Source organism: Ambystoma mexicanum, chromosome 9, assembly GCF_040938575.1.
Source record: "Ambystoma mexicanum isolate Mex_15411 chromosome 9, UKY_AmexF1_1, whole genome shotgun sequence".
Taxonomy (NCBI): domain Eukaryota; kingdom Metazoa; phylum Chordata; class Amphibia; order Caudata; family Ambystomatidae; genus Ambystoma; species Ambystoma mexicanum.
In genome coordinates, this window is record NC_090931.1 from 792,574,934 (window position 1) to 792,601,781 (window position 26,848).

The following is a 26,848-nucleotide window of genomic DNA, read 5'->3' on the forward strand; positions in this document are numbered from 1 at the left end:
TACAGACATAGGCTCCATCTCAAAATCCGACCACGCCCCCCTCTCAGCAGAGATAATGCTCACCCCTCGGGTCTCCGGGTTGTCGAAATGGCGACTCCCAGAAGAGATAGTCCGAGACCCGGTGACGGGGAACACCATCCGTGAACACATCATTGAATATCTCCAAAATAACAATCACCCAGAAACATCATTGGAAACCCAATGGGAGGCTCTGAAGGCGGTCACAAGGGGTCAATTAATCGCGTTAAAAGCCCAAAGGGAGAAACTTAGTCTACAATGGGAGAGGGAATTGGAGGCAAATATAAGCAAAATCCAAGCAGAAATAATACAGAAATCAACACGGAAACTACAAAGAGCCCTGAGACACGTTCAAGGCCAATTAGACTCCATCTGTACAAAAAAAGCCGAAAGACACCTAATTAGGCTCAAACATTGGTACTACATAAAGGCCAATAGAGCCGACAAGTTACTGGCCAGACAGTTGAAGGGGAAAACTCGAGATAGGACAGTGATGGCACTCCAGGACGAGAAAGGGAGAAGAAAAACCCAAACGAAAGAAATAGGGGCCACATTTGAGCAATTTTATCAGCAATTATACTCCTCAGATCATCCAGACGAGACCCTCCAAATGACATATATAGAGGGGGTGACACTTCCAAAACTAATGGACGAAGAGAGCCACACGTTAGATGAGGACATAACCCAAGAAGAGGTCATCAGCGCAATTAAAGATCTACCCGGAAATAAGGCTCCGGGGGCCGGACGGATACACTGCCCAATTCTATAAAACATATAGTGATCTATTAGCCCCAGTTCTGACTGACTTATTTAACTCATTCAAAGAAAAGGCTAACATCACCCCATCAATGAATGAGGCAAAGATGCTAGTAATACACAAACAGGGAAAAGACCCGGAACTCCCAACATCATACCGACCAATAGCCTTGATAAATTTGGACGCGAAGTTGTATGCAAAAATCTTAGCCACCAGACTTACTCAAATACTCCCGAAGATGGTCCACCAGTATCAGTCGGGCTTTGCCCCCGGTAGACAAACCCATGATAACATCAGGAGGATCCGCCACATTGTGGAAAAAATAGGGATAACACAAACCCCAGCAGCAATATTGGCCTTGAACGCAGAAAAGGCGTTCGACCGAGTTGAATGGTCACTTTTGTTCCACACCTTGAGGAGATTGGGGGTGGGGGAGCCCTTCATCAAAATGATACAACCAAACTATAACTCTCCCTCCATCAGAGTAGCAATGAACGGCGCCATATCCGAGAAGATACGAATTGAGCGAAGAACGAAACAGGGATGCCCTTTGTCCCCCTTATTATACGCGATCTTCTTAGAGCCTCTACTCTCAAAGATCAGAAACAATCAGGAAATAAAGGGCATAGACATGGGAGGCACTGAACATAAAATAGCAGCGTACACAGACGATATGCTAGTGATCCTGGGAGACCCAGTAAAATCCCTCCCACTCCTCATGCAGGAAATAGAAACGTTTGGCTCCATATCAGGCCTTAAGATAAACAGACAGAAATCAGAAATATTGACACTGGCGGGAGAAACCGAGCAGATAAAATCGCTCGCAGAAGACCTCCAACTAAAAATAGGACACCTTGGAGTTAAATACCTGGGGATCTCCCTGACACATAAGATACAGCTTCTATACCCCCAAAACTACCCGTCGATACTATGCCAAGTAAAAAGGGATCTGGAGAAGTGGAACCCATTAGCAATATCATGGTGGGGGGCGGATAACGGTTATCAAGATGACCATCCTTCCCAAACTCATGTACCTATTTCAAGCTCTCCCAATAAGACCTCCCCAGAAATTCTTTAAATCCCTAACGAAAGCAGTCAATGAATACATATGGCAAGGGAAAACCCCGAGAGTATCCAACGCGGTACTCACAGCCTCCAGAAAAGACTGGGGATGTGTACTCCCGCACTTTAAAAAATATTACGAGGCAGCTCAACTATGGATTTTGAAAGAATGGATACCAGACAATTCCCAGAAACTGTGGGCGGCGCAAGACTGAGCAGTAGCAACAAAACCCACTAGACACCTGCTATGGGCGGGGAAAAAACATAGACATCCCAATTTCCAAATAAGCGAAATTATGCAGACAGCCCTGGACATATGGGATAGAGCTACTCAGAGAGGCACCCTGACCAAAAACCTGGCACCCTTCATGCCCCTATTCAATAAACCCGATTTCCCTCCAGGTCTTGAGAAAAAGGCATTCCTTAAGTGGGAGGAAGCTGGTTGTAAAATGGTGGGAGACATGTATCAGGGGGGACAGATATGTTCATTTGAAGAGTGCACCACATTGCTGAACCTCAACCCTAAGGACAAATATATATATGATCAATTAACCCATTGGTTAGACTCACCCAAAATTAGAGAAGCGGCCTTGAGAGAACTAACCCCATTTGAAAAGTACATCATGACAAACGATGGATCAAGAAAGTTAGTTTCAAATGTATACAGATTCCTAAATGCTCAGGGGGAGGAAGTAACATGGCTATACATTAAGAGATGGGAAAAAACACTAAGAAAGCCAATCCCCAAAGAAAGGTGGGAATATACGTGGGACCTGATATCCAAACTAACGAAAGCAATACACTCAAAGGAAATGTGGATGAAAGTTCTCCTCCAATGGCACTACACTCCCGAAAGACTGCATACGATGTTCAGGGGAACCTCTAATGAGTGTTGGAGGGCATGCCGAGGATAGGCACCTGGCGACACATATGGTGGGACTGCCCTAACATACAACCATACTGGAAAGAGGTTAAGGCGCACATGAAGTTAATGTTCCCAGATATGGAAGACCCAGGGGAAGAAGTTTGGTTGTGTGGGATATAGGACCCGAGAGACAGAACCCTCAACAATACCCAAAAAAGAAACTTTATGGGCCTATTGATCGGAGCTTGGCTGGAAATAGCCAAAAACTGGAAGGGGAAACAATCGCCAGTGGCACTAGACTGGATAAGAAGAGTATGGTCCCACATAACAATGGAACTCATGACGTACAATCTTCAAGGGAACTATTCAAAATTCTGAGATGACTGGGCAGGAACCTTGGAATAATTACAAAGTGACTATATGGATCAGTGGTGCCCACATAAAATACAGATACTGGACATGTTTATTTGAACGAAACCAGCGACTCGTCGGAGCTCGAAGCACTAAGAAGGAATAACCCGGTGGGGGAGGGAGAGGGAAAAAGGGAAGTTTATGCGTTTTCTATTGTTGTAAAACCAATAAAAATATATTTTAAAATAAAAAGTGTTACGAGAGTTGGAATCATGGGCTAGTACAACAGGCCGCCTGCAAAAGTACCAAACAGGCTTCAGAAGCAGACTGTTGATCACTTTACATGGCTTTGTGCTCAGCTGCATACAAGAAAAAGCTGGGGAGGCTGATGCGACACCAGTGTATCTTATGGCAGTTCACTTAGCTCAAGCATTTTGATTCTGTGAACCGGTGCTTACTGTGGGCAAAGCTGAGAGATTGGCAGATATTGCCCCCGTTGCTAGCGATTCTGATATATTTACATGAGGATGCCTCGTTACAGGTGAGATTGAACAGGCAGGGAGCATTGACGGACAAGTTCTCTGTCTTTAGAGGACTGAGGCAGGGATGTGTCCTGGCTCTCTGCCTGTTCAATCTCTACCTGTCGGACTTGAGGGAACATCTGGAGAAGGTTGGGTTTGCCCGCCAAGAATGCAAACACTTCCTATTCCGTATCTTACATATGCAGATGACGTTATACTGTTGTACATGACCCAGATTGGTTTACTGCAGCTTCGGAATTTCATGGCAACTTAGGCGCATACAAATGAGCTGTTGATTAATGAAAAGAAGACTCGCATAATGCGCTTCTGTAAAAACCCTAAGAAACATGTGGGTTTTTCTTGGCAGTTGACTAGCCATATGTTATTCCAATAGGAAGATATTACCTGTGTCGGTGTTTTCATGGATTCAACCCCAAACAAAGGGTGAGTTTTGACTCGAGTTATGAAGAAGGCGGACCAAATGGTAGCACAGATTAAAATAATTAACGCTCAGTTTTGTCCCTGCTCCGTATCTGAGCTGTTGGAATTTTATAAAAAAGAAAGAGATACCTGCCATAATGTATGGTATGGCGCTTGCCTTACATACCAGATCCATTAACTCGGAGAGAGTGGAGGCAAGAATATGGAAAAGAGTTCTTGGCTTGCCTGATTGTCTACCCATCATTGCCCTTCGATATGAGTTGAGCTTGGCCTCCATGAGTTGTCATTTTAAATGGAACATTTTGGCACTATAATGATTGGTAATAGATCTGCCTGTCCGATCGTTATTTATGGACCTGAAAAATGTAATGATGTGAAAGTCTTATGCGCCATTGCACACATTCATACAATGTGCTGATTTTATTTTGATGGAGTATAGTTCACAAGCTTGGGAATGGATTTGTAATCCAGCCTACGTGAAAAAATCCGGTGGGAAAAAGATTGGGTAATAACTATGGAAAAGGCAAAGTCCTTTAAACTTTATGAAAGCTTGTACATTTTAGGCAAACCTCTGGGTACCATGCCTGCATATTTGAAGCGATTCCTGAATGCATACTGGCGGAATCAGTGTCTCAGATTTCGAGTGAATTTGCTGCCAACGGGGGAGAAACAACAGATTAGTTCACAATCTCCAAATAAAGATGAAGCAGTATGTGATATGTACAAAGAGCCTGGAGTTTTGCAAACAAGAGAACACATACTAATTGGTTGTAGGTCGCTACAGGAGTTTAGAACCATAGTCTGGGGGTAATCATCTACATAATGGATCTTGCCAAAATGCTGTCAAATTTTTTGCTAGGCCCTCTAGTGGGGAGGATACCTTTTTAACTATTTCAGTGGTGAAATTGTGCTGTGCAGGTTTATTGAAAATCACTTGGTGAAATAATTTTACGATGTCAGACTTGTAGATTTAAAAAGAAATGGTGAATGTCGATTTGGAATGTTTTTTAAATGTCTAAAAAAAAAAAAAAAAATTGGAGCAGCATATAGTCTTTTGATTGGTTTTAATGTATATTAATTGGTGTCTAATTCGCATTCGTTTTATTTTCTCTTTTCTTCTGTAAGAAATGTATGCATTTGTGTAATTTTTCATTGCGTAAGGTTGCCTTAGTGCTGCTGACATCCCCCTAAAAATAGGAAGGAAGGAAGGAAGGAAGGAAGGAAGGAAGGAAGGAAGGAAGGAAGGAAGGAAGGAAGGAAGGAAGGAAGGAAGGAAGGAAGGAAGGAAGGAAGGAAGGAAGGAAGGAAGGAAGGAAGGAAGGAAGGAAGGAAGGAAGGAAGGAAGGAAGGAAGGAAGGAAGGAAGGAAGGAAGGAAGGAAGGAAGGAAGGAAGGAAGGAAGGAAGGAAGGAAGGAAGGAAGGAAGGAAGGAAGGAAGGAAGGAAGGAAGGAAGGAAGGAAGGAAGGAAGGAAGGAAGGAAGGAAGGAAGGAAGGAAGGAAGGAAGGAAGGAAGGAAGGAAGGAAGGAAGGATTCACTGTCTCTTCCAATAGTACTTCTAAAAAATGCATCCAAAATAACCATAAAAGAAGAAAGTCCTTGGGTTTTAGCCATCCCAATGATTTTGTCAATTAATCCAGCATGTATCCAGTTTATCCTTTCTTTGAGTATGTTTCTCGACCTGTATAGGTCCCAGTGTCCACAATTAGCAATAAAGTTCAGTCTCTATTTCCTGGATACTGGTCTGATCCCTTTTTGTCCCCTTCTGGGTTATCGATTCTCTCAGCCCTGGGTGGGCTAGGGGCTCTCGTAGCCTGGATTAGCTTGCTTCGTCTACCCCCTTACTGGATTTTTCCTTCCTTAGCCCTGAGTGGGCTTGGGGTTCGTTTAGCCCAGGTTAGAGTCCTTCTGCCATCCTCTTGTGAGGTCTCGTCTTTCTTCGCTCCCAGTGGGCTCCCTCAGCCTTTTTTAGCAAATGTATTTCCCGTTGCAGGTTATTGCTTTAATAAGCCCAAAGGGGGGCTCTGGGCTTTCTCAGCCCCATCTACCATTGGCCACACTGCCCTTCAACTGTTTCCCCTTCTTAGCTGTGGCTTTGCACCAGTCTGCATGGTTGCTTCTCCTGCTCCTCTTCTTCCCTTTCGGGACCTCAACGTTCGGCTTCTGGACGCCAGTACCTCAGGTTGTGTTCCGCCATGCTTCCTGCTTCAGCGGTACTGGACCGACTGGGGTCCTCGCCTTTGTCGAAGCAACTGCTGTATCGCCGAGTCCTCGCTCTCTGCCCACCACATCATCTGCGTGGTTCTCCTTTCTCGGTCGGAGAGATTACCCCCATCTTCCGTGTCTTGGCACCGGTTGCTGCACCCTGTTTCCTGCCGAATCTTCTCTCATCGGTTTAGTCTTGTCCAGTCTTTAAGTCTCTCCCTGGAACTAAGACGAGAAGTCCATTAGTCACCTGCTGCCACTTGAGGCCGGAGCAAGCAGAGGTCCTCCACCAAGCCAGCCACCTTAAAGGGGCCGTGCAGGTTATCAATAGGTTTGCATCCCATCTAACCTACAAATACTGGACTCTTGGGGGAATCGGGATGTGTCCCTGACTTGGGCATTCCTTGTCCCCAGAGTCATCCCTGGTGGGATCTCGCTTGCTCTGAACACTACCGGAGGGTTTTGCATGGCAGGCTCACCTCCCCAGTCCCAAAGGGGGTTGGATGCTGTTTGGGGAGAAGGGACAAATTTCTTAGATTCGCCACAAGGTTATGTTCCTTTGTTCTCCCATTACAATCTGTTTTCTTTGTTCCTTTGATGTGTCCTGAGGTTGCCTACTCTGCAGAAGTCTCTTCATATTTTCTTCACAAGGGTTTTCATTTGGAAGGTGCCTGGAACTGAGATTCAAGCACCACGAACAACCGAAAACAAAATCCTGCACCTGAAAGTAATCTCGGCACCCCGACCCCTGGACTTCCCTCAACCGGACCAAACACAGAAGATTGTGTCCCCAACAGAATAAGTAACCTCAGAAGTGCTCTTTGGAGAAACCAGTTCAGCGGGTAAACATACATGCTTCAAAGCATATGGGAAGAAAGGCTGGGCATGTCACTGGATGACCACACTTGGAGGGCTGTATTTAAAGGCATTTTCTCGGGTTCCCTGTACACCGCTGCCATGGAACATAGTTTCAAGATCCTTCATTCGTGGCATCGCCCCCCGGCCTTGTTGTCCAAGATGTTTCGGGATGTGTCCCCCTTTTGCCCAAGGGGCTGCCACCAACGGGGTACCTGGTTTCACATGTGGTGGGGTTGTCCGGCCATACAGGTTTATTGGTCGGAGCTGCTCAGCTGGATCAAGGATATTGGGGGGTTTAGCCCGTCTCTTCATCCCCTGGAGGTTCTGTTGGGCACTCCCACGCCAGAGACTGAAGCTAATGTGTATCCCAAGGTCATCGGTGCCATGCTGCGAGCAGGGAGATTGGCGCTGGCCCAAAAGTGGAAGAGCGCCCTGGCTCCCTCTAAAGAGGAATGGCTCTGCAAACTTAGGATGATCTTTGTATATGAAAAAATTACTGCAATAGCAAATGACACCATGACTGATTTTGTTCAAGAATGGACTGCAGTTCTTCTGCACGATGATTGTGTTTCCATGAGGCTGTAAAACGAACACTGAGCTAGGTTTTGACGACATACCCTCCTACACCTCCCATGTACCCAGGATGAATCCTGATCGATGGTCCTCTTTTCGAGCCCCGCTGTCTCAAGTAATATTTTTTGCAACCATGTGATAAGCAAGTGTTCTCCCCTAAGGTTTGAGAGTTTGCAACACCCCTAGACTTGGCATGTTATTTGTTTGGGAGGGGGGCAAGGGGAAAGGGAGTTAATGTAAAAACAAAAGTGAAAATAATACTGACAACTTGGTCTACTTTGATGTTTTTTTTTGCCGGTTGGGTCAGCATTCTTGCTCAACCTCATTTGCGTATTGTCAATAAAAACAATTTGAAAAAAAAACATACATGCTTCATTTCTCCCTGTCCGTTATAGGGTGTAAAGCCCTGTCCCTATCGCTCTCTTCCTTGACTGAGATCGGTGGGATATGGTTGAGCATCCTCATCTAGGCCCATCCTAGTGTAGTGGGATTGAAAGTGTTACTTACCTGAACTATTCTCGTCTTTTTGGAACTTTGAGTTTAAACCACTAGTATCATCCAATCACATAGTAAACCATCCTGAAAAGGTATAACTTTGGAACTGATGACTTTAGGGCACAAGGCCCAAACCATTTTAGGGCTGAACTTACTAAGTGTTAGGGAACTGTTTGTGTTGCTCTAAAGTACTCCTACCGTATTTTAGGCATCGGACTAGTGCTTCATCTGTGGCTCACCCATGAGCTCAGAATCCCCAGCACTTACCCCCTCTTCCCTCTTCCTTGCTGCACTTGCACATTCTGAATACTCACAAGGCATAGTAGGGCCACCCCCCCCCATCATCCTCCCACTGCTCTTAAATATTGTGTCGTAATGTATTTCCCACCATTGCTCCCTGCCTGCCCTGTGGGCGCTTTGAAACAGTATGTTGTTATTGTTTAAGCACCTAACAAGCAATTAATGAATACAAAATAAATGACTACTTACCTGATTTATACTGGGTTTGACTTGTATGCCATTTCTGTCTCCTCCTAAGGTTTAATTTGCCTACTGTGTATTTTAAGGGCCTAATAAATCATTGTATATGTTTGTACTTACCTGTCTAACTGGAATTATTGTGTTGCTGTGTGGACTCATTGTATCCATAGACCACCCCCATTCCCCTCGTGAGTATAAACCTTGCCGGTCTACTAACTACCTTGATTGGGTTTAGCTAGACTCCAGTGTTTTACTCTTCACCATAATAGGAAGGCCTCCCAAAATCCAACCCCAGGGTTAATTTTGGAAATCCATTTTAACAGCTAATGATATATGGCCCAAATGCCCAAGTGCAAAACTGCCTTTATATCATCCATAGCTAATAGAATACCAAAGAGTATCAAGAGTGGACTTAGCGCTGATTACTGGCCCCCTACCTCATTGATCCCAGAAAGAATGTATGCCCAATAATCTTGTATCACTTAACAGGTCCGCCACACTTGGATGAAAGTTCCTCTTTCCCCACAACACCTCCAACACACATCGGAACTACCAGAATACAACCAACGTAGGTTTTTTCTCAAAATTTCAAGGGGTTTTGTTATGCTCGATCTTCTGTGTCCCACCTGCTATAGCTTTTGGCCTTGGCCTCTGTACACTCTGCAACAATTACTACAAAAAGCCATGATCCCTCTTCCCTCACAAGTAAATAACCTTATCCCACTGCGCATGGACTTCGTCTGTGAACATAGTTAATTATTTTGCAAATTAGGTTTAAAGACCACACTCTAGTCATAGCTCATATACCCCTCACTAGTAACTAACCCAATCTCATAGGCCATGGCCAGTGGGCACAATTAAGCTAAAAGACCATGGCCTCAGACCCATTACTCCTCTCCCTCCTTCCCCCTCTTTCATTTCCACAATAGTTACGCTAGCAATTTCCTGTGGTAACAAACCCACAATCACTATGAATGCGCTTGTTTTATAGTGATAATCATTCCTGCTGTAACGCATCATTTTCCGATTACCGTAGTAATGTGCACATGCTCAAATTAGTTTTTCCCATTGCCTCTTTCCATGTGCATCCCTCCTTCTTTTTAGGTGTCCCCCAGGCCCTCTACTTTATACATAGTGACCCGCTCTTGTATACAATTTTCCTGCTCTTTCCCGTGATGCTTATTTTTTCCGACCGAATCGTCCTTTTCTACAGTAATCTTCAGTAAGACTAAAATGATCTGACACAAAATAGGCTCTGCGGCCTCAGCAAAGAGTCCACTGAACCATTTGCTTCTCTTCCTCTCTCCCTTCCCCTGCTCCGATGTACAACTACCTCTTTTCCTCCTCTGAATATCCTTTTAATTCTTTCTTGTTAAGCTTCCCAAGGGACTACTTCTGGAATCTCGCATTGAGCAAAAAGGGCCACTTTTCAATTCTGAAAAGGCTCAGGAGTGTACATTGCATTTGCTGCACCTTGGGAGATTTATGAAAGTTTTTTTGGATCGGGGGAACTGCCTTCTCCATAAATTTAAAAAAAACTTTGCATGGATATACATCAAACTAAAAAAGGAATATCTGCAATTCATTTTGCCCAACTTGTTTTTATTAGCGCAAATCCGTCCTGCAGTTTTGGTGGTTTGCATGTTCAAGGGAAGCACGTTTTTCTGTATGGGAAAATAATGGAAGTAGGATGAAAACTGCTTTTTTCCCTGCTTTACTTATTAACTTTTGAAACGTTTGATGCGCATTTTCCAGTTTGGAGAAGCCTGCGCCAGACATTCCTTTTGGAAAATTACAGGCAAGTCCGTAAAGCACATCAAAAGTAAGAATTTACACAATCCAATTTTAGACTTATAATTGGCAATATCATGATTGCCAATATCATGATTTGTATCCATATTGAAACTGAATGGCACATGTTTCTTATTTTCTTATTGCTGTCATCATTATGTAAATTTGTATACCATTTTAGTATTTCATTGGATTTAGGTAAAATGATGGGTGTTTGTTGTATTAGATTTTGGTTTGTTTTGTATGATTTATAAGGAACTTTTCATCCAAATATATATATTTTACTACTGGAAAATGTGCATGTTGTCTTTCCTGTGGCTGATTCTCTTGGGGTTTCTTACTTAGGGCGGACATCTGGACACACTATAGGGCCCGCTCTTCTCATAAGGCTTGATTCCCATAGAATCACATGGGTGTTCTCCCGACCGAGACAGCTTCTGCCACCTTGGCAGGAACGAAATGGATGAATGAAGGACCCCATTAGTCCTTGCTATGGCTTTACTTTTTCCACCCTGTACCAGTCTTCACCTGACTCCAAAAGTCTTGTATTCCTCCTCTCCAATACTAGGTGCCCAGGCCTCAAATCCTTGGGGTGAAGAGTCGTCTTGTAGCTCCCTTACTAACTGGCCCCCACATCTAGAACTTGTTCCTCTACCGCAAAGTTTTAACCTGACCCCTAAGTGCTCTGGGCCGATGAAAAGGTAATCCTCTGCCTTGTGGCCTCATCACCGCCATCAATTAATGTTCCAAATGAGTGGTTGTAGTTGTTGCACCAAAAAGAAGTACCTAAATCTGTATGCCTTTTCTCCTGCAGACTGCAAAAACACAACTGTGGAAGAGAAGGTTGTCTTAGTGTCTCTTTTTTTCTGAAATTGGTACTGCCAATTGGCACGGCTACCAAAACATAAATGTAGTGAAAACGTGTTTGATTATTTTGAGAATATAGTACAGGATGGCCAAAACAACTCACTGGTATTGTAAATCGGAGAAAATCAAAGGACAACTAAATGAGTCTTCTGGCACTGTGGAGTCCCACCAGGTTGACCCGCAGCACTGCACTGATTCAGGCTTAAAGGGGTTCCTGCACCCTTCTCCCTCTATCTTCACAGGCTTTCTCTCTGTGGTTTCAAACTTGGGTTTAAAGGGGTTTCATTCACCCATAGTCTTTGATCATCTCAGGTAATTTTCCCCCTTGATTCTCACTCGTGGGTTTATGGATCACACATCCTTCTTCTGTGGTCTCTGGGTTTCCCTTCTTTTGATTGTCCATCCAAATTATAAGGGGTTCCCGCACCCTTTTTCTGTGGTCTATTCAGGGTCTATCTCCCCTTGGTTCACACTCTTGGGTTAAAGGGTTTCCTGCACCACTCTTTGCAGAGTCACGCTTTTAAGAATTCCTCCGTCACTTCCCTTCCTCAGGGTCCCGACCCTTTCCATCTTCACCACCTTTCTACTCCTGGTCTGGTGCTGCTGCTCCTCTGCGCCACATGTTTTACCACATAGAGGGCTTGACCCCTTCAGATTGGCATGTCAAGGTTAGCCCATGCCTTAAAACGACTGTGCTCTTTCGTTCCTTCCTGGCCTGGCTAGCTGTTAGGAAAGATTTTCTTTTTGTAACTTTCCCTCCATAGAAGATTTATATGGGACAGCCTTTCTTTTTGCTTGTTTTGATCCCTGTCCTGACTTTGTGGAAGCAAGTAAAGCCTTCTGCTTGACCTTCCTTGTCTGTTTTGCTCATTTGTATGAGGAAATTGACTAGCCCCCAAGTCTGTAGTCTCTGTGTAATGTTATAATTGCACACATCACCTTACAATGCAGTGATGAGACTTTGTATCCTTATATTTGTTTATATTATGGCTTTTTGATGATTTTTACAAAGTGCTACTGCCAAGCTTGTAGCAGCTGTGATATTTTAACATTTTTGTGGCACTTTACGCAAATGGCTATTAAAGGTAGCAAGCACCTTAATATGGCAGTTTTCTCGCTTGTTCTTTTCCCACATTTTTCCTGCCTTCTCAGATCAGAAAATACCTTATATGGAAATCGCTTTCCAGAGGAACGCTGTGCCTTTTGCTGGTTAAGGGGTGTTTTGTGTGTCTGTGTGCACGCCACACGAAGGGGCTGGGACAGTCTAGTCCCAATCCACATCTCTGGTGCCTGAAAGTCTGTTTCTACGTTGATGTGATGACCAGTGGTTTTCCATGATTGGACAAGCCCTGGCTGTTTGAATGGTGCAGATCCGTATCATTGGTGGGCTTGGGCTTGGGCTTGCTCCCAGCCTGAATCCTGTATGAAAGGATGCCTCTTGCGACCCTTCAGCAGATCTTCGTTGGAACCAAGACTTCTTAAAGAAGGAGCAGCCGCTGACAACCCAAAGACGAACTCTTCAGTTTACCAACATCAACTGCAGTGCTGTCCTGGTAAATCCTGCTTCTGTCTGATTTCAAGAAGGCCTTCATTGGTGCTTCAACACCTGGGCCGGTGGAGACAACCAGTCTTGACCTCTGTTGGAGGATCCATGCCTCCTGAGGCTTCGGAAGGGTCCCTGGACCAATCAGTGGACTGTCCAGCTTTCTCCTGGGCTCCCTCGCTGCATCCATTGCCATTGCAAGCAGAACGTTGGAAATTTGCAGAACCTCAGCTTGTGCCACAATTCGCCTGCTCCTGCATTTTCAGCTGTCTCAGCAAAGGAAACTGTGTTGTGGTTGCTCATTTGTTCACTGCTGTAAGATCCTCTTTTGCTGCCTGACTGAGGTGACCTTTGTTGAATCTTGTCTTCTTGTCCCTGATGTGTCCCGTGGTCGTCTGTCCTGCAGAAGTCATCTGTCTTCATTTAGGTGTTTTACTGGAAGCTGTTTGGAATCGATTCCTAAGTAATATAACGGCTGCAACTAAATACTGCAAAAAAAAAGTATTTCTTCTGTCTTGGTGACCTTCTCGTAAGGAACCAAGACGAAGCAACCTGCAATGAAGTCTGGAACCTCCACAAGTGGTACCCGGAAAACTCTTAGACAGGGGAGTAAGTCTACATACCAGTTCCTTTTCCCCCATGTCTCCTATATGGTAATAAGGATATAAAGTCCTGAACCTAACACTTATTCTTACCTGACCTCTGGCGGTGGAACGCAGGGCAAGGATCCCTTCCTAGGCCTTTCCTAGTGTGTTGGGATTGAGTTGAGTCCCAATCTGAACTTTAACTAACTGTTTATAACTCATTAATCATAACCACTGACAGTGAAAATCTCTATATAAACCTACCTGAAGAGTGTATACTTTGGAACTGGTGACATTTGGGCACAAGTCCCCCCAAACCATCTTAGAGTTGTACTTTATGAGTTAAGGAAACTGTTTTGTGTTGGTTCCGAAAAGCTCTTTCTTTTTCTATGTATCTGTATACTTGCCTGTTTTTCACTGGTCATTGAATCCCGAGATTCTCTATATCTGATTGTATTTATCTGTTGATGTAATAATATTTTGACTAGAAGTTCTATTGTTTAGTGTATAATCTAAAGGCCTAATAAATAATTGTATTTTTATATTTACCTGTCTAACTGGGATTACTGATATGGCATTTATAACACGCCTATACACAGGTGTTTCAAGGCACGACGAGGCAAGAGGGGGGGGGACAAAGGGAGGACAGACAGCGATCTTACTAGGCCAGGTGTCATTCAGATTGCGCAAGTGCATGGGATGGGGTGAGGAACAGTGCAGTACAGGGGAATAGATAATAGCAGTAAGTAAGGTAACGGCCAGCAAGTGGCAAGGGTAAGTGCAGACATCAGGTGTAAAGTGCTGATAGGGGGACTGCAGGGATACAGAAGTGCGGGGGTTGCCAGGCAGGCAGTCCAGGTGTGTGAGACTGGCGGGGGGGACCTGGCCCAAAGTTCAGGGGGTGTCCAGGTAACCAGTGCAGATCAAGTTACAGCCAGGAGGTTAGCAGGGGAGGGGAGGAGAAAAAGCGGAGGCAAAGAGAGAGGTTTTGAGGTTCTTCCGGAACCGGAGATGGTTCTCCTCAAGTTTAAGGGAGGCAGGGAGGCTGTTCCAGAGGGAGGCCCCAGCTGAAGAAAGAGATCTACCACCAACTCGTTGCTAGGAGAAGCGACTGACCCTGAGGGAGTTGGAGGCAGCTGAGTGAAGAGCTTGAGAAGGAAGATCTTTAGGAAGAGAGAGTTGAAGGTATTGAGGCCCCGTGCCCCAGAAGGCCTTGTGGACAATGCAGATGTTTTTGAACTTAATCCTCGCAGCCACTGGGAGCCAGTGCAGAGATTTCAGTCCTGGAGAGATACGATCCTTGGGATTGAGGCCAAAGACCAGTCTCGCAGTCATGTTGATGTGTTTCAGAGGGCGGAGGGTAGAAGCAGGCAGATTTAGAAAGAGGCTGTTGCAGTAGTCCAGCCTAGAGAACCAGCGCCCTGGAGACGGTGAGCTTCTGGGGGGAAGGAGAGGAAAGTAAGAACCCTAGACCACTCTTGTACCCTTATTGAGACTAAGCCTTGCTGCTCTGCTGACATACCTTGATTCGGTTTGTCAAACCTCTGTGTCTTCCCTGTTCACTATAATAGGGTGACCTCCCAAAATCCTCCGACCATGGCTGATTTAAAAATCCATCTGAACACTAGCCACCCGCACTTCCTGCTGTTGTTTACCTTCAGCCTTCTCCTGCGATATTCCCCTAATCTCCTCCTGATGTCTTGGATACATTTTCACACAATATCCCATCCTACGTCCTCCTGTTTCCTCAAACCAACCTTGCCCTGGTGTTTCCAACCAACTCCTTCTGTCTCAATCTAACCTTCTCTAGATGTGTCCAACCACCTTCCCCCTTTGTATCTCAAACCAGCCTGCTCCAGATGACTCCAACAACATCCTCTTTCACTCAAACAAACCCCCTACTGATGACTTTCTCCTTCTGTCATCCTCCCTCCTCCTTTCTCATTTCTACTCCCTCATCGCTCTGCAACTCACTCCAAACCCATTTGCTTTTACCAATTTGGGAATGCTGCCGTTCAAGGAAATCCAGTCTTTCCCCTGCCTGCCAGCATCTCTGTACCTCTGCTCAGGCTCTTTGTGAGAGTTAGCTGATAGTGAGCAGTGAAATAAGATGTTTGAATGTGGGGCCCTGCTTAAGCTCTCTATGATTGTGCTGCATAGAAACTGCTGTTTCAGAAGCGAACACGCTGTCTGATTGTTATGGGAAAACGTAATGTGCCTCTGCTATTTGAGCCGATTCACAACGCAAGTGGTGTGGGATAATCCGATGAGCCTTTGGTGGTGGTTTACTACTGGTGCCAAAGGAATTTAATTTCTTCACTTCATGGTTTTCTAAAATCGCAGGGTTCAGTTATCTTAAATGGGGCACTGTTCACTCATTCCTGTATACTTGACACTAGACCTAGTAAGATAGTTTGTCTTGTTTCTCCCCTGTTTTCCCCCCTCCCTGCCTGTTTACGCCTTGAAACACTTGTGTATTGGCGCATAATAAATCATAATAAATGACCTATCAATCAATCTCACCTGGTGGTTGTGCTGCTTTATAGGTACAGCGTTACATCAGCACCATCGTGGCTTTTCATCTGTATGAGCTCTACTGTCTGCAGTGTTCCTTGTCTTCCCAGCATCAGTAGGTGTTTTGCCACAGGCATCTCTACCTAACCCTGCAGTTCGGTGTGCATTGTTTCACATTTCCTCTAAATGAGTAGGTTCGAGGGCAGCTGCTCTGAAAATCTGAAAACTTTGAGGATTCACAAACAAGCATGGAACACTTCTTAGTGGTCTACAAGTTAAACTCATGACTGTAAATTGGGGTTCTGGACATCGCTGAGGAAATAGTATCATTCCTTAGTAGGGGTGATGAGCCTGTAGGATCCCGCTCCATGCATCTTCTGGGAGACACATCAGGGAGCAGGCCTACAAACAGTCTCTTGTGGCTCGTCCCCCTTATATACCAAAATAGGGTGTTCTGTCAACCCACAACAGTTCTTCAACATAAGAATGCCTTTTTGGATGGCTGACTGACTGGCAAGTTAAATATGGCTACAAAGGTCTTACAAAGGAAAGTGCATGTATGACAGTTGCATAAAATGTCAATTTCCAAGTTGTTGTCAGTCTTTATCAAACTTATTTTGTTATAGAACATACTTGCAAAAGTTACACATGCTAATGAATTATGCTTTTTAATCAATTGGAGTAACTGCAATGCATCTTTACATATCTATAATACCATGTTCTCCTTCTTTTTAGTCAGTTCATGTGATGTTGCTGAGAAACTGGCGGGAGGTAAGTGATGTTATTTAAGATAAATACATGTTTTATCACCTTAAACATTGCACCATGAATATTGTGTAGTGTGTTCCTTCATTTGCATCCTATTTAATGATTCCTTCATTGATAAGCCATATAGCGTCAATAGGTTTACTTTAAATTGTCTGGCTACAACCCATTTTCAGCAAGCATTTATAGCATAACAAACAGGAGTTAAAATTCAGCATTATTTGTTACTGTTGAAATTACTTGCGGCATAGGTATTTATTTGGGGATCTCACTTAACCCTTTTCTCCCATCTCACGCCTTGGCTCGCTGAGGCGACCAATGATCGCTGAGATATCAACAGTAGATAAATATGTACTTCTAATGGATTCTTTCCTCCCACAGATTCCTCAACTTTGATATATCCTCAAGCAACAGCTGACCTTGAGACATGTTTTCAGTCACAAGGGGGCACAGTGAGGCTCCACATCGCTCTTCTTAGTGTTGTTTCATCTGTGACGTCATGGGCAGAATATATTGGAACCGGATGCTCCCTTTGACCTTAGTTCCTATTTTCGGCCTTCTCTTCAGATTTTGGAATACTACATTAACGCTTCTATTCTTACTGCATCATGTCTGGCATCCGAAGGCCTGCGGCAGTGACAGTGAAAGGGAAATGTCTTTTGGTCTTCCATAAAGGGTGACTTTGGTACAGGAGGGTTAAGCACATCATATGACTATTGCATCTCCTGCCAGTCACTGCACACTAAGGTCCTCTGGGAGTAGGCTGGTAAATTGTGCAGTCCCCTTCAAAAAGGTCAGGCCTTCACTCCCTTGAAACATAGCTTAAGCTTAACATGCTCACCTTGGGAACAGGACAGTGCCATGCATCAGGGGTTAGATACCCCAGGCGGGTCAACTCCACTCTTCACCCTCCCAACCCTCGAGGTCAATAAATGAAGTACAACATTGTAAGTAATAATGACAAGTGACAAGGTCAGAGACATGACCCTGTCAGGAGGGAGCAGGGAGCCCTCTCATCCTGGGTTGAGGCATACTACAGAATTGCCAGAGCCTTGCCGACTCCAGATCTGATGCGAGGGAGTTTAGAGGGATCCCAGTCCCTGTCTTTCCCCTATGTTCTTTATGGTGTGAAAGTATTGGTGCCTCTGTTCCACCAACAATGCCTAGCTCCCTCTTGTCTGGCTAGATTTCTTTTGCTTCTGTTACAGAAATAAATCTCCCAGAATGCGAGTTGCGTCAAGAAAGAAGTGGAGCAAAACCACAAGACCAGACTGCAATGGAACGTTGGACACCTGTGAAGGGAACAACCACAGTCCTGAAAAGGCATCTGCTGTGACTTGGATTTGCCTTCCTTCCTGTTACTTTGTATTTTGGAATGTTACGTTTGCCAGGATGCTGAATGCTGTGAGAATGTTGGGGACAGAATGTTCCCAGTGTGGCAGTTGAAGAGGGCCTGACTGAGGGAGAGCGTGCCGGTGGATGTCTCCTGATGTGTCTGTCCTACCCGTGTCCCTAGTCCATCAGTAACTTGCTTCTTGTAACCTGCAACTAAGTAAAAGTGTTTCGAATGGATTGTGTCCTTCAACATATTCCACATCTTTGACATGTAATGTCCACAGCTGTGCACTTCGGAAACTTTTTCAGCAGAGGGCGTCCTGCGGCGATAACACTGGGTCTATGTCCCTCGAAGGCCTACGTCGAGGGCAATGTCACTGGATGTTATAAATAGGACGCAAGGCGCCCGTAGCCTTAGTTCAGTTTTTTCCGCAAACGTGTTTGCTTCGAGAACTCGGCACGCCTCGTGTGTTTCATCGTAGAGATGTCTTCTTCTTCGACCCCTGCGACTCCGCGGTCTGGCCTCAAGACTTGCCGGGACTGCAAGTCTAAAATGACGATCACCGACCCGCATCGCATTTGTTTGTGGTGCTTGGGTGAGGGTCACAACACAGGCAACTGTTCAAAATGCCAGTCGCTGACTGCCAAGGCCTTGCGGCAGCATAAGGGGAAGCTTCAGGGGGGGTAGGGGTTCTAAACCCAGTAAGTCCCGTAAATCTAAATTGAAATCCAAAGGGGTGTCCACTGACGACTCGAGAGGCGACTCTCCGTGTCGGGAGGAGGCCCGGGATTCTTGGTCCCGGAATGGTTCCCGCCATTCTTCTTCCTCGTTGCAGCATTCTCGGAAGCGCTGTCACCGGTCGCCTTCCCCGTCCTCCTCGGAGGATGGAGCCATGAGGAAAGTGGCATGCCCGATGAAATCCTCGACTCTGGAGGAATGGGCTGCCTTTAGAGAACAGATGTTGGCGATTTTTCAATCGCAGGGCACGGTTCCGGTCGCGCCTTCTGATGAAGCTGGCAAGGGAACGATCTCGTACCGTGGCTCGCACCCCTTTGGGCTTGGGTCCGCGTTGCGACTCGCATCGGGAACCGTCGAGGTCCCGCTCGGACAAGGCTTCGGATAGTCGCAAGAGATGTGCTTCCAGGTCTCAGTCCTCGTCCCCAGCGAGACCGCTGCAACCTGCAAAGGGCTTGAAGCCTGCATCGACTCGGACAGCGCCGTGTCCGTCCGACTCGGACATCGAGGCTTTGCCTTATCAGCCATCGGCGCCGTCAGCACAGTTGTCGACACTGAAGCCTTCGGCGCTCTCGATGCCGAAACTGTCAACGTTCTCGGCGACGAAGCCTTCGCTGCCCTCGGCGCCTTCAGGGATTTTTGCCCGAAATTTACAGTTGGAGTTCCCTGATCTCGTGGATCCTCCACGGAAGGTTACGGCAACGTCTGTGAAGCCAGTGGTGGACTCTAGGCCAGGTTTTCACCTCCCTCTGGATGACATATATGAGGAGGAAGAAAGTTTGGACTTTGAGGACCCTGTTGAGCATGATGTGGCTCCTGTCTTTTCTGGAGACAGTTCAATTGGAGGAGTTAAGGCAAACCCTCCATGATGCCAGTGGGTTGGACACTTCTCCGGAAGTGGAATTTGGCAGGGCTGAGCCTGGGGCTCATGCGGAGTAGTCATATAGGCGGCTCATGGCTAGGGTCACAGAGTGTCTGGGCTGGTCCAGTCCTCCTGAAGTTTTTGTACAGGATGATCTTACTGACATCTTAGACCCAGGACCATCCTTTCAACCGGTGATAACTTTTCATCTCACTGTACAGAAAAGGGTGTCGGCAGCTTGGCAGTCACCGGAATCTCTTCCGGCTGTTAATAAATCATTGCCAAAGAAGTACCGCCCTTCCGTTAGCGACCCCAGCTACTTATCCACTCACCCCACTCCTGAGAGTTTGGTGGTTCAGGCAGCTACGGCCAATCCCTGCAATGGGTCCTCAAAATGCAGTGGTCACAGTTCTCAGGCAAGATGTTGGATCCCTTTCAGATTCTTCTCTCGGTTTCCCAGGATCTTCTATGGTGGGCCAATGAAGGAAACCTGATGAAGTGGGAGCCGTTTTGGCAACCATGGCCGGAGGTGACTGTAGTGACGGATGTTTCCCTCACAGGATGGGGGCTCATGCCAACGCCTTGACCGTCAGCGGTCGTTGGTCGCCGTAAGAGTCCAAACTCCACATCAACCTATTAGAGCTGAGGGCCGTCAGTCTAGCCCCGAAGGCTTTTCTGCCGTCTGTGCGGGGGAAGAGTGTCCTGATCATGACGGACAACACAGTGGCCATGCATTACCTCAACATAAAGGGGGGGGTAGGGTCACTTCCGTTGTGCAGAGAGGCAATGCATCTCTGGTTCTGGGCCATCCAGCAGGGAATTTCGATCTCTGCAGTATATATGGCCGGAGACGGAAATGCAGCGGCGGACGCTCTGAGCAGGCAGAGCGTGGTCTCTCACGAGTGGGAGTTGGCTCAGGAAGTCCTTTAGGAAATCTTCGCCCTTTGGGGAACCCCACAAGTGGATCTCTTCGCCGCCACCAGTGCCAACCGGAAGTGCGAGAGATTCTGCTCAAGGGAATTTTCTCTGAGAGGAGCCTTAGGAGACGCGTTCGTGGTGGACTGGTCATTTCCACTGCTGTATGCGTTTCCTCCAGTCCCCGTCATTCCTCATGTTTTACAGAGGTTCGGGTCGCACATGATCCTCATTGCTCCAGATTGGTCAAGGAGAACGTGGTACCCGTTCCTTCTCGAAATATCCATCTGCCCTCCACGCCATCTTCCCTACCGAGAGGATCTGCTCTCGCGAGATGAGGTTCTCCATCCAGAGTCAGGACTCTTAACCTTCACGCTTGGTATCTGAAAGGTTGAGATATAAGGATTGGGACCTCCTGGATGATGTGATGGAGGTGTTGCTTTCGGCCAGAAGGCCAGCAACGAAATCCCTATACTGTTGCCGTTGGCGGAAGTTTTGTGACTGGTGCAGAGGACAAAATGTTCATCTTTTTCAGTGTTCCATTCCAATGGTGTTGTCTGTCTTACTTTCTTTGGCTCACAGGGGCCTTTGTGTAGGTACCATTAAAGGTTACCCGGCGGCGCTGTCTATATTTAAGTGCTCGTCTGGAGAATGCTCTTACTTTAAGATTCCTTTGATTTCTCAATTTCTTAAAAAAATTACTAATGTATTCCCACCGTCCCCTTTCCAGGTGCCGGTTTGGGATTTGAACTTGGCTTTGAAATTTCACATGGGTGCTCCGTTTGAACCTTTGCACTCTTGGCCTTTGAGATTGTTGTCCTTCAAGACAGTGTTCTTGGTTGCGGTTACTTCCACTCGCAGAGTGAGTGAATTGCAGGCACTTTCATCTAAGCCACCGTTTACTGTGTTCCACAAGGACAGGGTTGTACTACGGGTACGTCCTTCCTTTCAACCTAAGGTAGTGTCTGAATTTCATTTGAGTCAGAAAGTGGTTCTTCCTTCTTTCTATCCTCCTCCTCCTCATCCTGGTAAGGAAGAGGAGCGCCTCCATAGGTTGGATCCTAGGAGAGCTCTGAGCTTTTATATTTCTAGGATGTCCAGGGTCAGAGTGGACAATCAACTCTTTGTGGGATATGCTGGACATCGTTTGGGCCAGGCTGTTACCAAACAGACCTTGTCCAGATGGATTATCCTCACCATTACTGAGTGTTACCGATTGGCAGGTAAGGACCCTCCTGAAGGGTTGCGAGCTCATTCTACTAGGGGGGTGGCTACTTCCACTACCCTCCAACAGGGAGTTCCTATTAGGAATATTTGTGAAGCAACCACATGGTCTTCTATCCACACTTTTGTTAAACATTACTCCCTGGATACGATCCATGGTCAAAATATGGCCTTTGGTAAGGCGGTTCTTTATTCCGCCATCTGATTGGGTACTCTAAATTCTTTTCCCTCCTCCATTTTCTGGTATTGCTTTGGGAGTCTGTCAAAGATGTGAAATATGTTGGAGGACACAATCCATTCGAAGAACAAGTTACTTACCAACTGGTAACGTTCTTTCGATTGGATGTTCCTCCAACGTATTCCACATCGCCCTCCCAGCCTGCCCCTGTGGAGAATTTCCAATGCGATTGCAGCTTACGTTTCCGCAAGGCTATGTGCAGTCAAGCAGGCATTGGATTGGTGCCACACGTTCTAGGGGAAAAAACATAAACTGAAGTTACGGGCGCCATGCATCCTATTTATAACATCCGGTGAAGTCGCCCTCAACGGAGGCCTTCGAGGGACATCGACCCAGCGTCATCGACGCAGGACGCCCTCTGCCGAAAAAGTTTCCGAAGTGCACAGCTGTGGACATTACATGTCAAAGATGTGCAATACGTTTGGGGAACATCCAGTCGAAAGAAGGTTACCAGTTGGTAAGTAACTTGTTCTTCTTCACTTACCCGAACTCCTGACTCATCTGTGTTAGAAGGTCACTTCATATCAACAAACCTACCTTACACAGGAAGATGGTGCAGAGAGAGCAAAATGTTTATCGCGACTGCAATGAAAACACAGCCGGCGCGGCTTATCAGGACTTTTAAAGCTACTGGCATACAAAGCCTACCCTTTGGGAAAGGGCAGGAAGAGATTGGTCCAAGCAGGCAGGTGACCTGGGAGACCAATGGAAGTCGGGAGGGTCGGTTATAAGAGGAAAAAGACAAGGGAGGCTGGGCAACAAAAACCCAGCACAACAAAGAATGGATGTAAAGTTCAGAGTGGTGCTTGTGGACCAAGAGACCAGGCAGTGGAGAGCAGACCTGTAAAGGAGTGTGGAGGAGACTGACCACATTGGGAGAGTGTACAGGTAAACCATTGTTTGAAAGTGGGAGTTGTACCAAGTTTGATAACATATATGTGGAGGAAGTGGGTTACACTGAATGTTGGGGAGAGGGGGAGTGAGAGAGACGGAGAATGTGAGTTGGAGAATCCAAGTAGAAGTGGGTTAAGCAGTTTAAGGAGGTGAGTGGAAATTGTGTAGGTGTTTGAAAGAGAGTGGGTAGGACAGTAGGTCAGTGAAAGAAGATGGGTAGTGGAAGTGAAGGTGGAGAGTATGAGGAAGGAAGGTAGTAGGAGATGAGGAAACATGAGGAGATTAAAGTTGGGAGGAAAGAGAGAGAAGTCTGAGAAGATCAGGAGGCAGAGGGCGAGAGAAGAGAGGGAGAGTCTAGAGAGGGGGATAAGATCAGGACCATAGAGGGAGAGGGGGTAAGGAATGTGGAAGTGGAGAGGAAGAAAGGAAGATAAAGAGGGAGGATTGTGGACATAGAGGGATTCCATTAGTAAGGTATAAGGAGGAGTAGAAATGTGAGAGAGACTGTGAAGGAAAGATGTGAGTGGAGAGAACATTAGGATAGAATAATCCTAAAAGCCGACAGTGTGAAACCCCTTAGAAAGTCACAGACAGAGTGATCTAGTGATTTCCACTGCCTTAAAGTTCTCCCTTGGAGATATCCTTGAAGTAGATGGTAGAGGTTGTTAGTAATACATCTCTGGACCGTAGTCTGGGTTAGGGATGACTGGGCTAGGGAAGAGGGAACCTATTTGGAGGATGAGAGCTTTAGGGACCTCCTGAGAACCGTGTTACCTCAATACATTTCGGTAAAACTATTCTCTTTGAGAATTTTTCAGGCCATCTGTGGCAGATGGTGTTAAAATTGATTTTTTCCGAATCTCCTCTATGGACAGAATCCGAGAGGGCACCCTATTTTGATGAACAGGGAAAGACACTAATGTCCAGCCAAAATATATCAAGGAAGTGTGACTGAGTAGTAACACTTAGACTTAGAAGAAGTGAACGACTCAGTGAAGCGCTATGTGAGGGGTCAGAAATGAGAGCCAGACACAAGGTTGTCATGTTTTCGTCAAAGATATTTTTTACATGAAAAAAAAGATTGGGAAAATGCCTCTCTGACCCTCTGATAAAGAGGCGTTTCCCTACCTATAAACCAAAACTAAGGATCTGTCTTTGTTAGGATCTCAAATAATTGATAAACCGTTCTTGTCACCAAAATGTCCTATCCTGACCCTCCCACTACAAACACTAACATTAAAAATGATTAAGGAAATTTCAATGGATTGCTTTTCTCCCACAGATTCCACATGATAGATATCCATCATCCAGCTCTGCTGTAGGGGAAACTTTTCGACAGGGGATGTAATGGACTTCTGCTCGGCCGTCGATCGATCTGTCTTTTCCGGCTCTCGATCGTCCACTCCGGAAGTGACGTCAGTCGTTGTGTATATATAGCACATCACTACGCCCCACGCTTCAGTTCCTTTTGTCTGTGCGCTTACACGCTGCATCAGGAATACGACTCAAGTTTACTCAACGTTCTTTTTGTACTATTTGTACGCTTTTCTTCAAAAACCTCGACGCAATGTCATCTCACAGGGTTTCAGGGTTCAAGCGATGCCGCGATTGCAAGGCCAAAATGTCTATGACCGACCCCCACAATGTCTGTCTTGTGCGATATATTTACCCACTCAGCTGTACTTGCTTCCATAACCAAGCTGCACTTCAGCAGAAGCAGCAAAATGGTTTTGCTGGCTCCTGTGAGCACCACTGCCTCACGGCAAAACTGCATTTTGCAACTACAAAAATATGGCTGCACCATCTTGCCAAGAACATATTGGGCAGGATGGAACCAGGGAGCACACTGAGAAAGCGTGCCAATGTGTTCTTAAGTGTACAAAAGAAGGAGTGAAAAGGTAGTGCTGCTTTGCTGCAAGCCCAAAGTTCCCAGGGAAATATTTACATTTAGAAATGATGCCGCTCTGATGTTCTTTTTCCTCTGTTCCTCATCACAATACTTATATTAATGAGACCCTCCCATGCCCATCCACATTCACATTGTGCTCCAGCAGACAAGAGCAGTATCCCTGAATGACAGGCTGAAATCAAGAAGAAGTCAAAAGAAGCTTTACTTCAGCTACACGGGAAACGCTTTACTTTTGGGCTACAAAATATCAAAGATCAATGTGTCAAAGAGGCCCTTGCTCTCTGGGCCTATATCAATTTCAGTGCATCTGTGTTTAAACAAATTGCAGCATACAAGAAACTAACTCTGGCTACAAAAAATTGTGGGAATTCGGAGGGAAGTGAAAAACCAAATTTGCAAGGAAAATGTCAGCAGTCACGTTGTGGTTAAATGTACTTTTGCAAATAAAGAAAAATACTTGTTTAAAAAGTGTATGTTGGATAAGCCACTGCCCTTATCTAGCAATATGAAGAGGTTTTGTGCTGTGAAACATATAAGGGAGTTCTTATTCAACAGGCTTTATTGTGATTTATAACAAAAATAAATAAAATAAGGAATTAAATTGCATTGGCTACATGGGGGAATTCGGCCCCAAACAGGTTTCTGCTTGGGGGTTACCAGCAACAGAAGGCCCCTCACAGTAGATGCTAGAACACACAAGTGATAATTGCTACCTTGGCAGACTTTTGTCTGGGCTGAGGCCTCATACAATGGAAGTTCTGGGACACCAACCTGTGAAGTGGAGGGCGTCATAAACACTCAAACTGGGAAACCCCCTCCCCACACTGGGCAGAATTGACAGTTGGTGGTAGCTGAAGAGAAAAGAGAAAAAAATGGTTCCATTGAAGGACAAAGGATGCCCATTTGTTTCAAAAGAGTATTTTACTAAGAAACTTTTAAAGTCTGTTATTTTTGCAACAGAAATTCGCAGGAATGTAAAATGTTAACAGTTTTAATGTGATTTTGTGGGTTTTAATTTAAGAAGTTGTAGCCTTCACTGCCACCTTTGGAACAGAAATGGCAGAGAATTGGGTATTCCACGGAAAGTGTACCTGATGCCAATGTGAAAATCAATACTGATATGCCTAATGATAATCCATACACATGTGTAAAGTTCTCCAGCATGGGGTCTGGCATGGATTCACATGGTCATGAATATTCCCCGTTGTCAGGCTGGGAATCCTCGGTAAAGAAAAAATCAGTTTCAGTTTCGTTTCTGAACTGTCTTTCTTAGTAGTAACCAATCACTGGTCTCTGGGTCATACTGCCCCCAGCCAATGAATGCCCTTCTCCTAAGCCCCTCCCCTGGCAGCCATCCTCAGATTTTTAGCACACGTTCAAGTGTTGTCAGTCCTGGGCTATAGCTCTCGAGCTTTTACTGCGTTTTGCAATTTTTCAAAGAGTTTAATCTAATTTTTTCAGTCAATCGAGCCTCTAGCTCCTCCGTTTCTACTAACGATCAACGGGGGCCCATTTCGGAATTTTCTACGCCTCTCAAGGGTGAAGTTTTCGTCGAGTTACGTTTCCTGGAGAATTCCAGAAGACCTTGAGGCCTATCCCGTGGACATGGCCCAGGACAAAGGAAGCTTGACGCCCGGATCCAAGCTGTTCAGGAACTGCCCTGGATGCGGATTGCAGAATGTCTTCAAGGAGGACGAGCATTCTAGATGCCTCTACTGCCTTTACGAAGACAAAACGCACGTGGAGAAGGACTGTGCTTTTTGTAAGAACATGTCGGAGCGGACCATGAAGGATCGGCTTATCCGCCTCACCAACTGGCTGGAAGGGAAGAGCCCAGCGGTAAGTGAGAAGAAGAGGTCCGAGGAGTCTTCTAAGTCCTTTGAGGGCGCTCCGGCAACAGGGGCCCAACAAAAGGTAAAGCACCACGAGTCTGCAGGCCCCGGGAGCGCCGAACGGTCAGGCTCCTCGGCTGCCAGGCAGGGCGCACTTTCACCAACGCCATCAACCACGAGCCAACGCTCTGGCTCGGGGAAGAGGAAATCGGAGA

At 45.9% G+C, this 26,848-nt stretch overlaps 1 protein-coding gene across 3 annotated transcripts in view; it reads left to right on the forward strand.

Moving 5' to 3' along the window:
- The window catches only part of VPS8 (VPS8 subunit of CORVET complex), a 2,529,257-nt gene that overhangs the window by 812,900 nt on the left and 1,689,509 nt on the right, over window positions 1-26,848 (forward strand). For all 3 annotated transcript variants that reach the window (XM_069615741.1, XM_069615740.1, XM_069615739.1), the window contains exon 16: window positions 16,659-16,694. In XM_069615741.1, coding sequence (XP_069471842.1) covers window positions 16,659-16,694 — 36 coding nt within the window. The remainder of the gene's footprint in view (window positions 1-16,658; window positions 16,695-26,848) is intronic.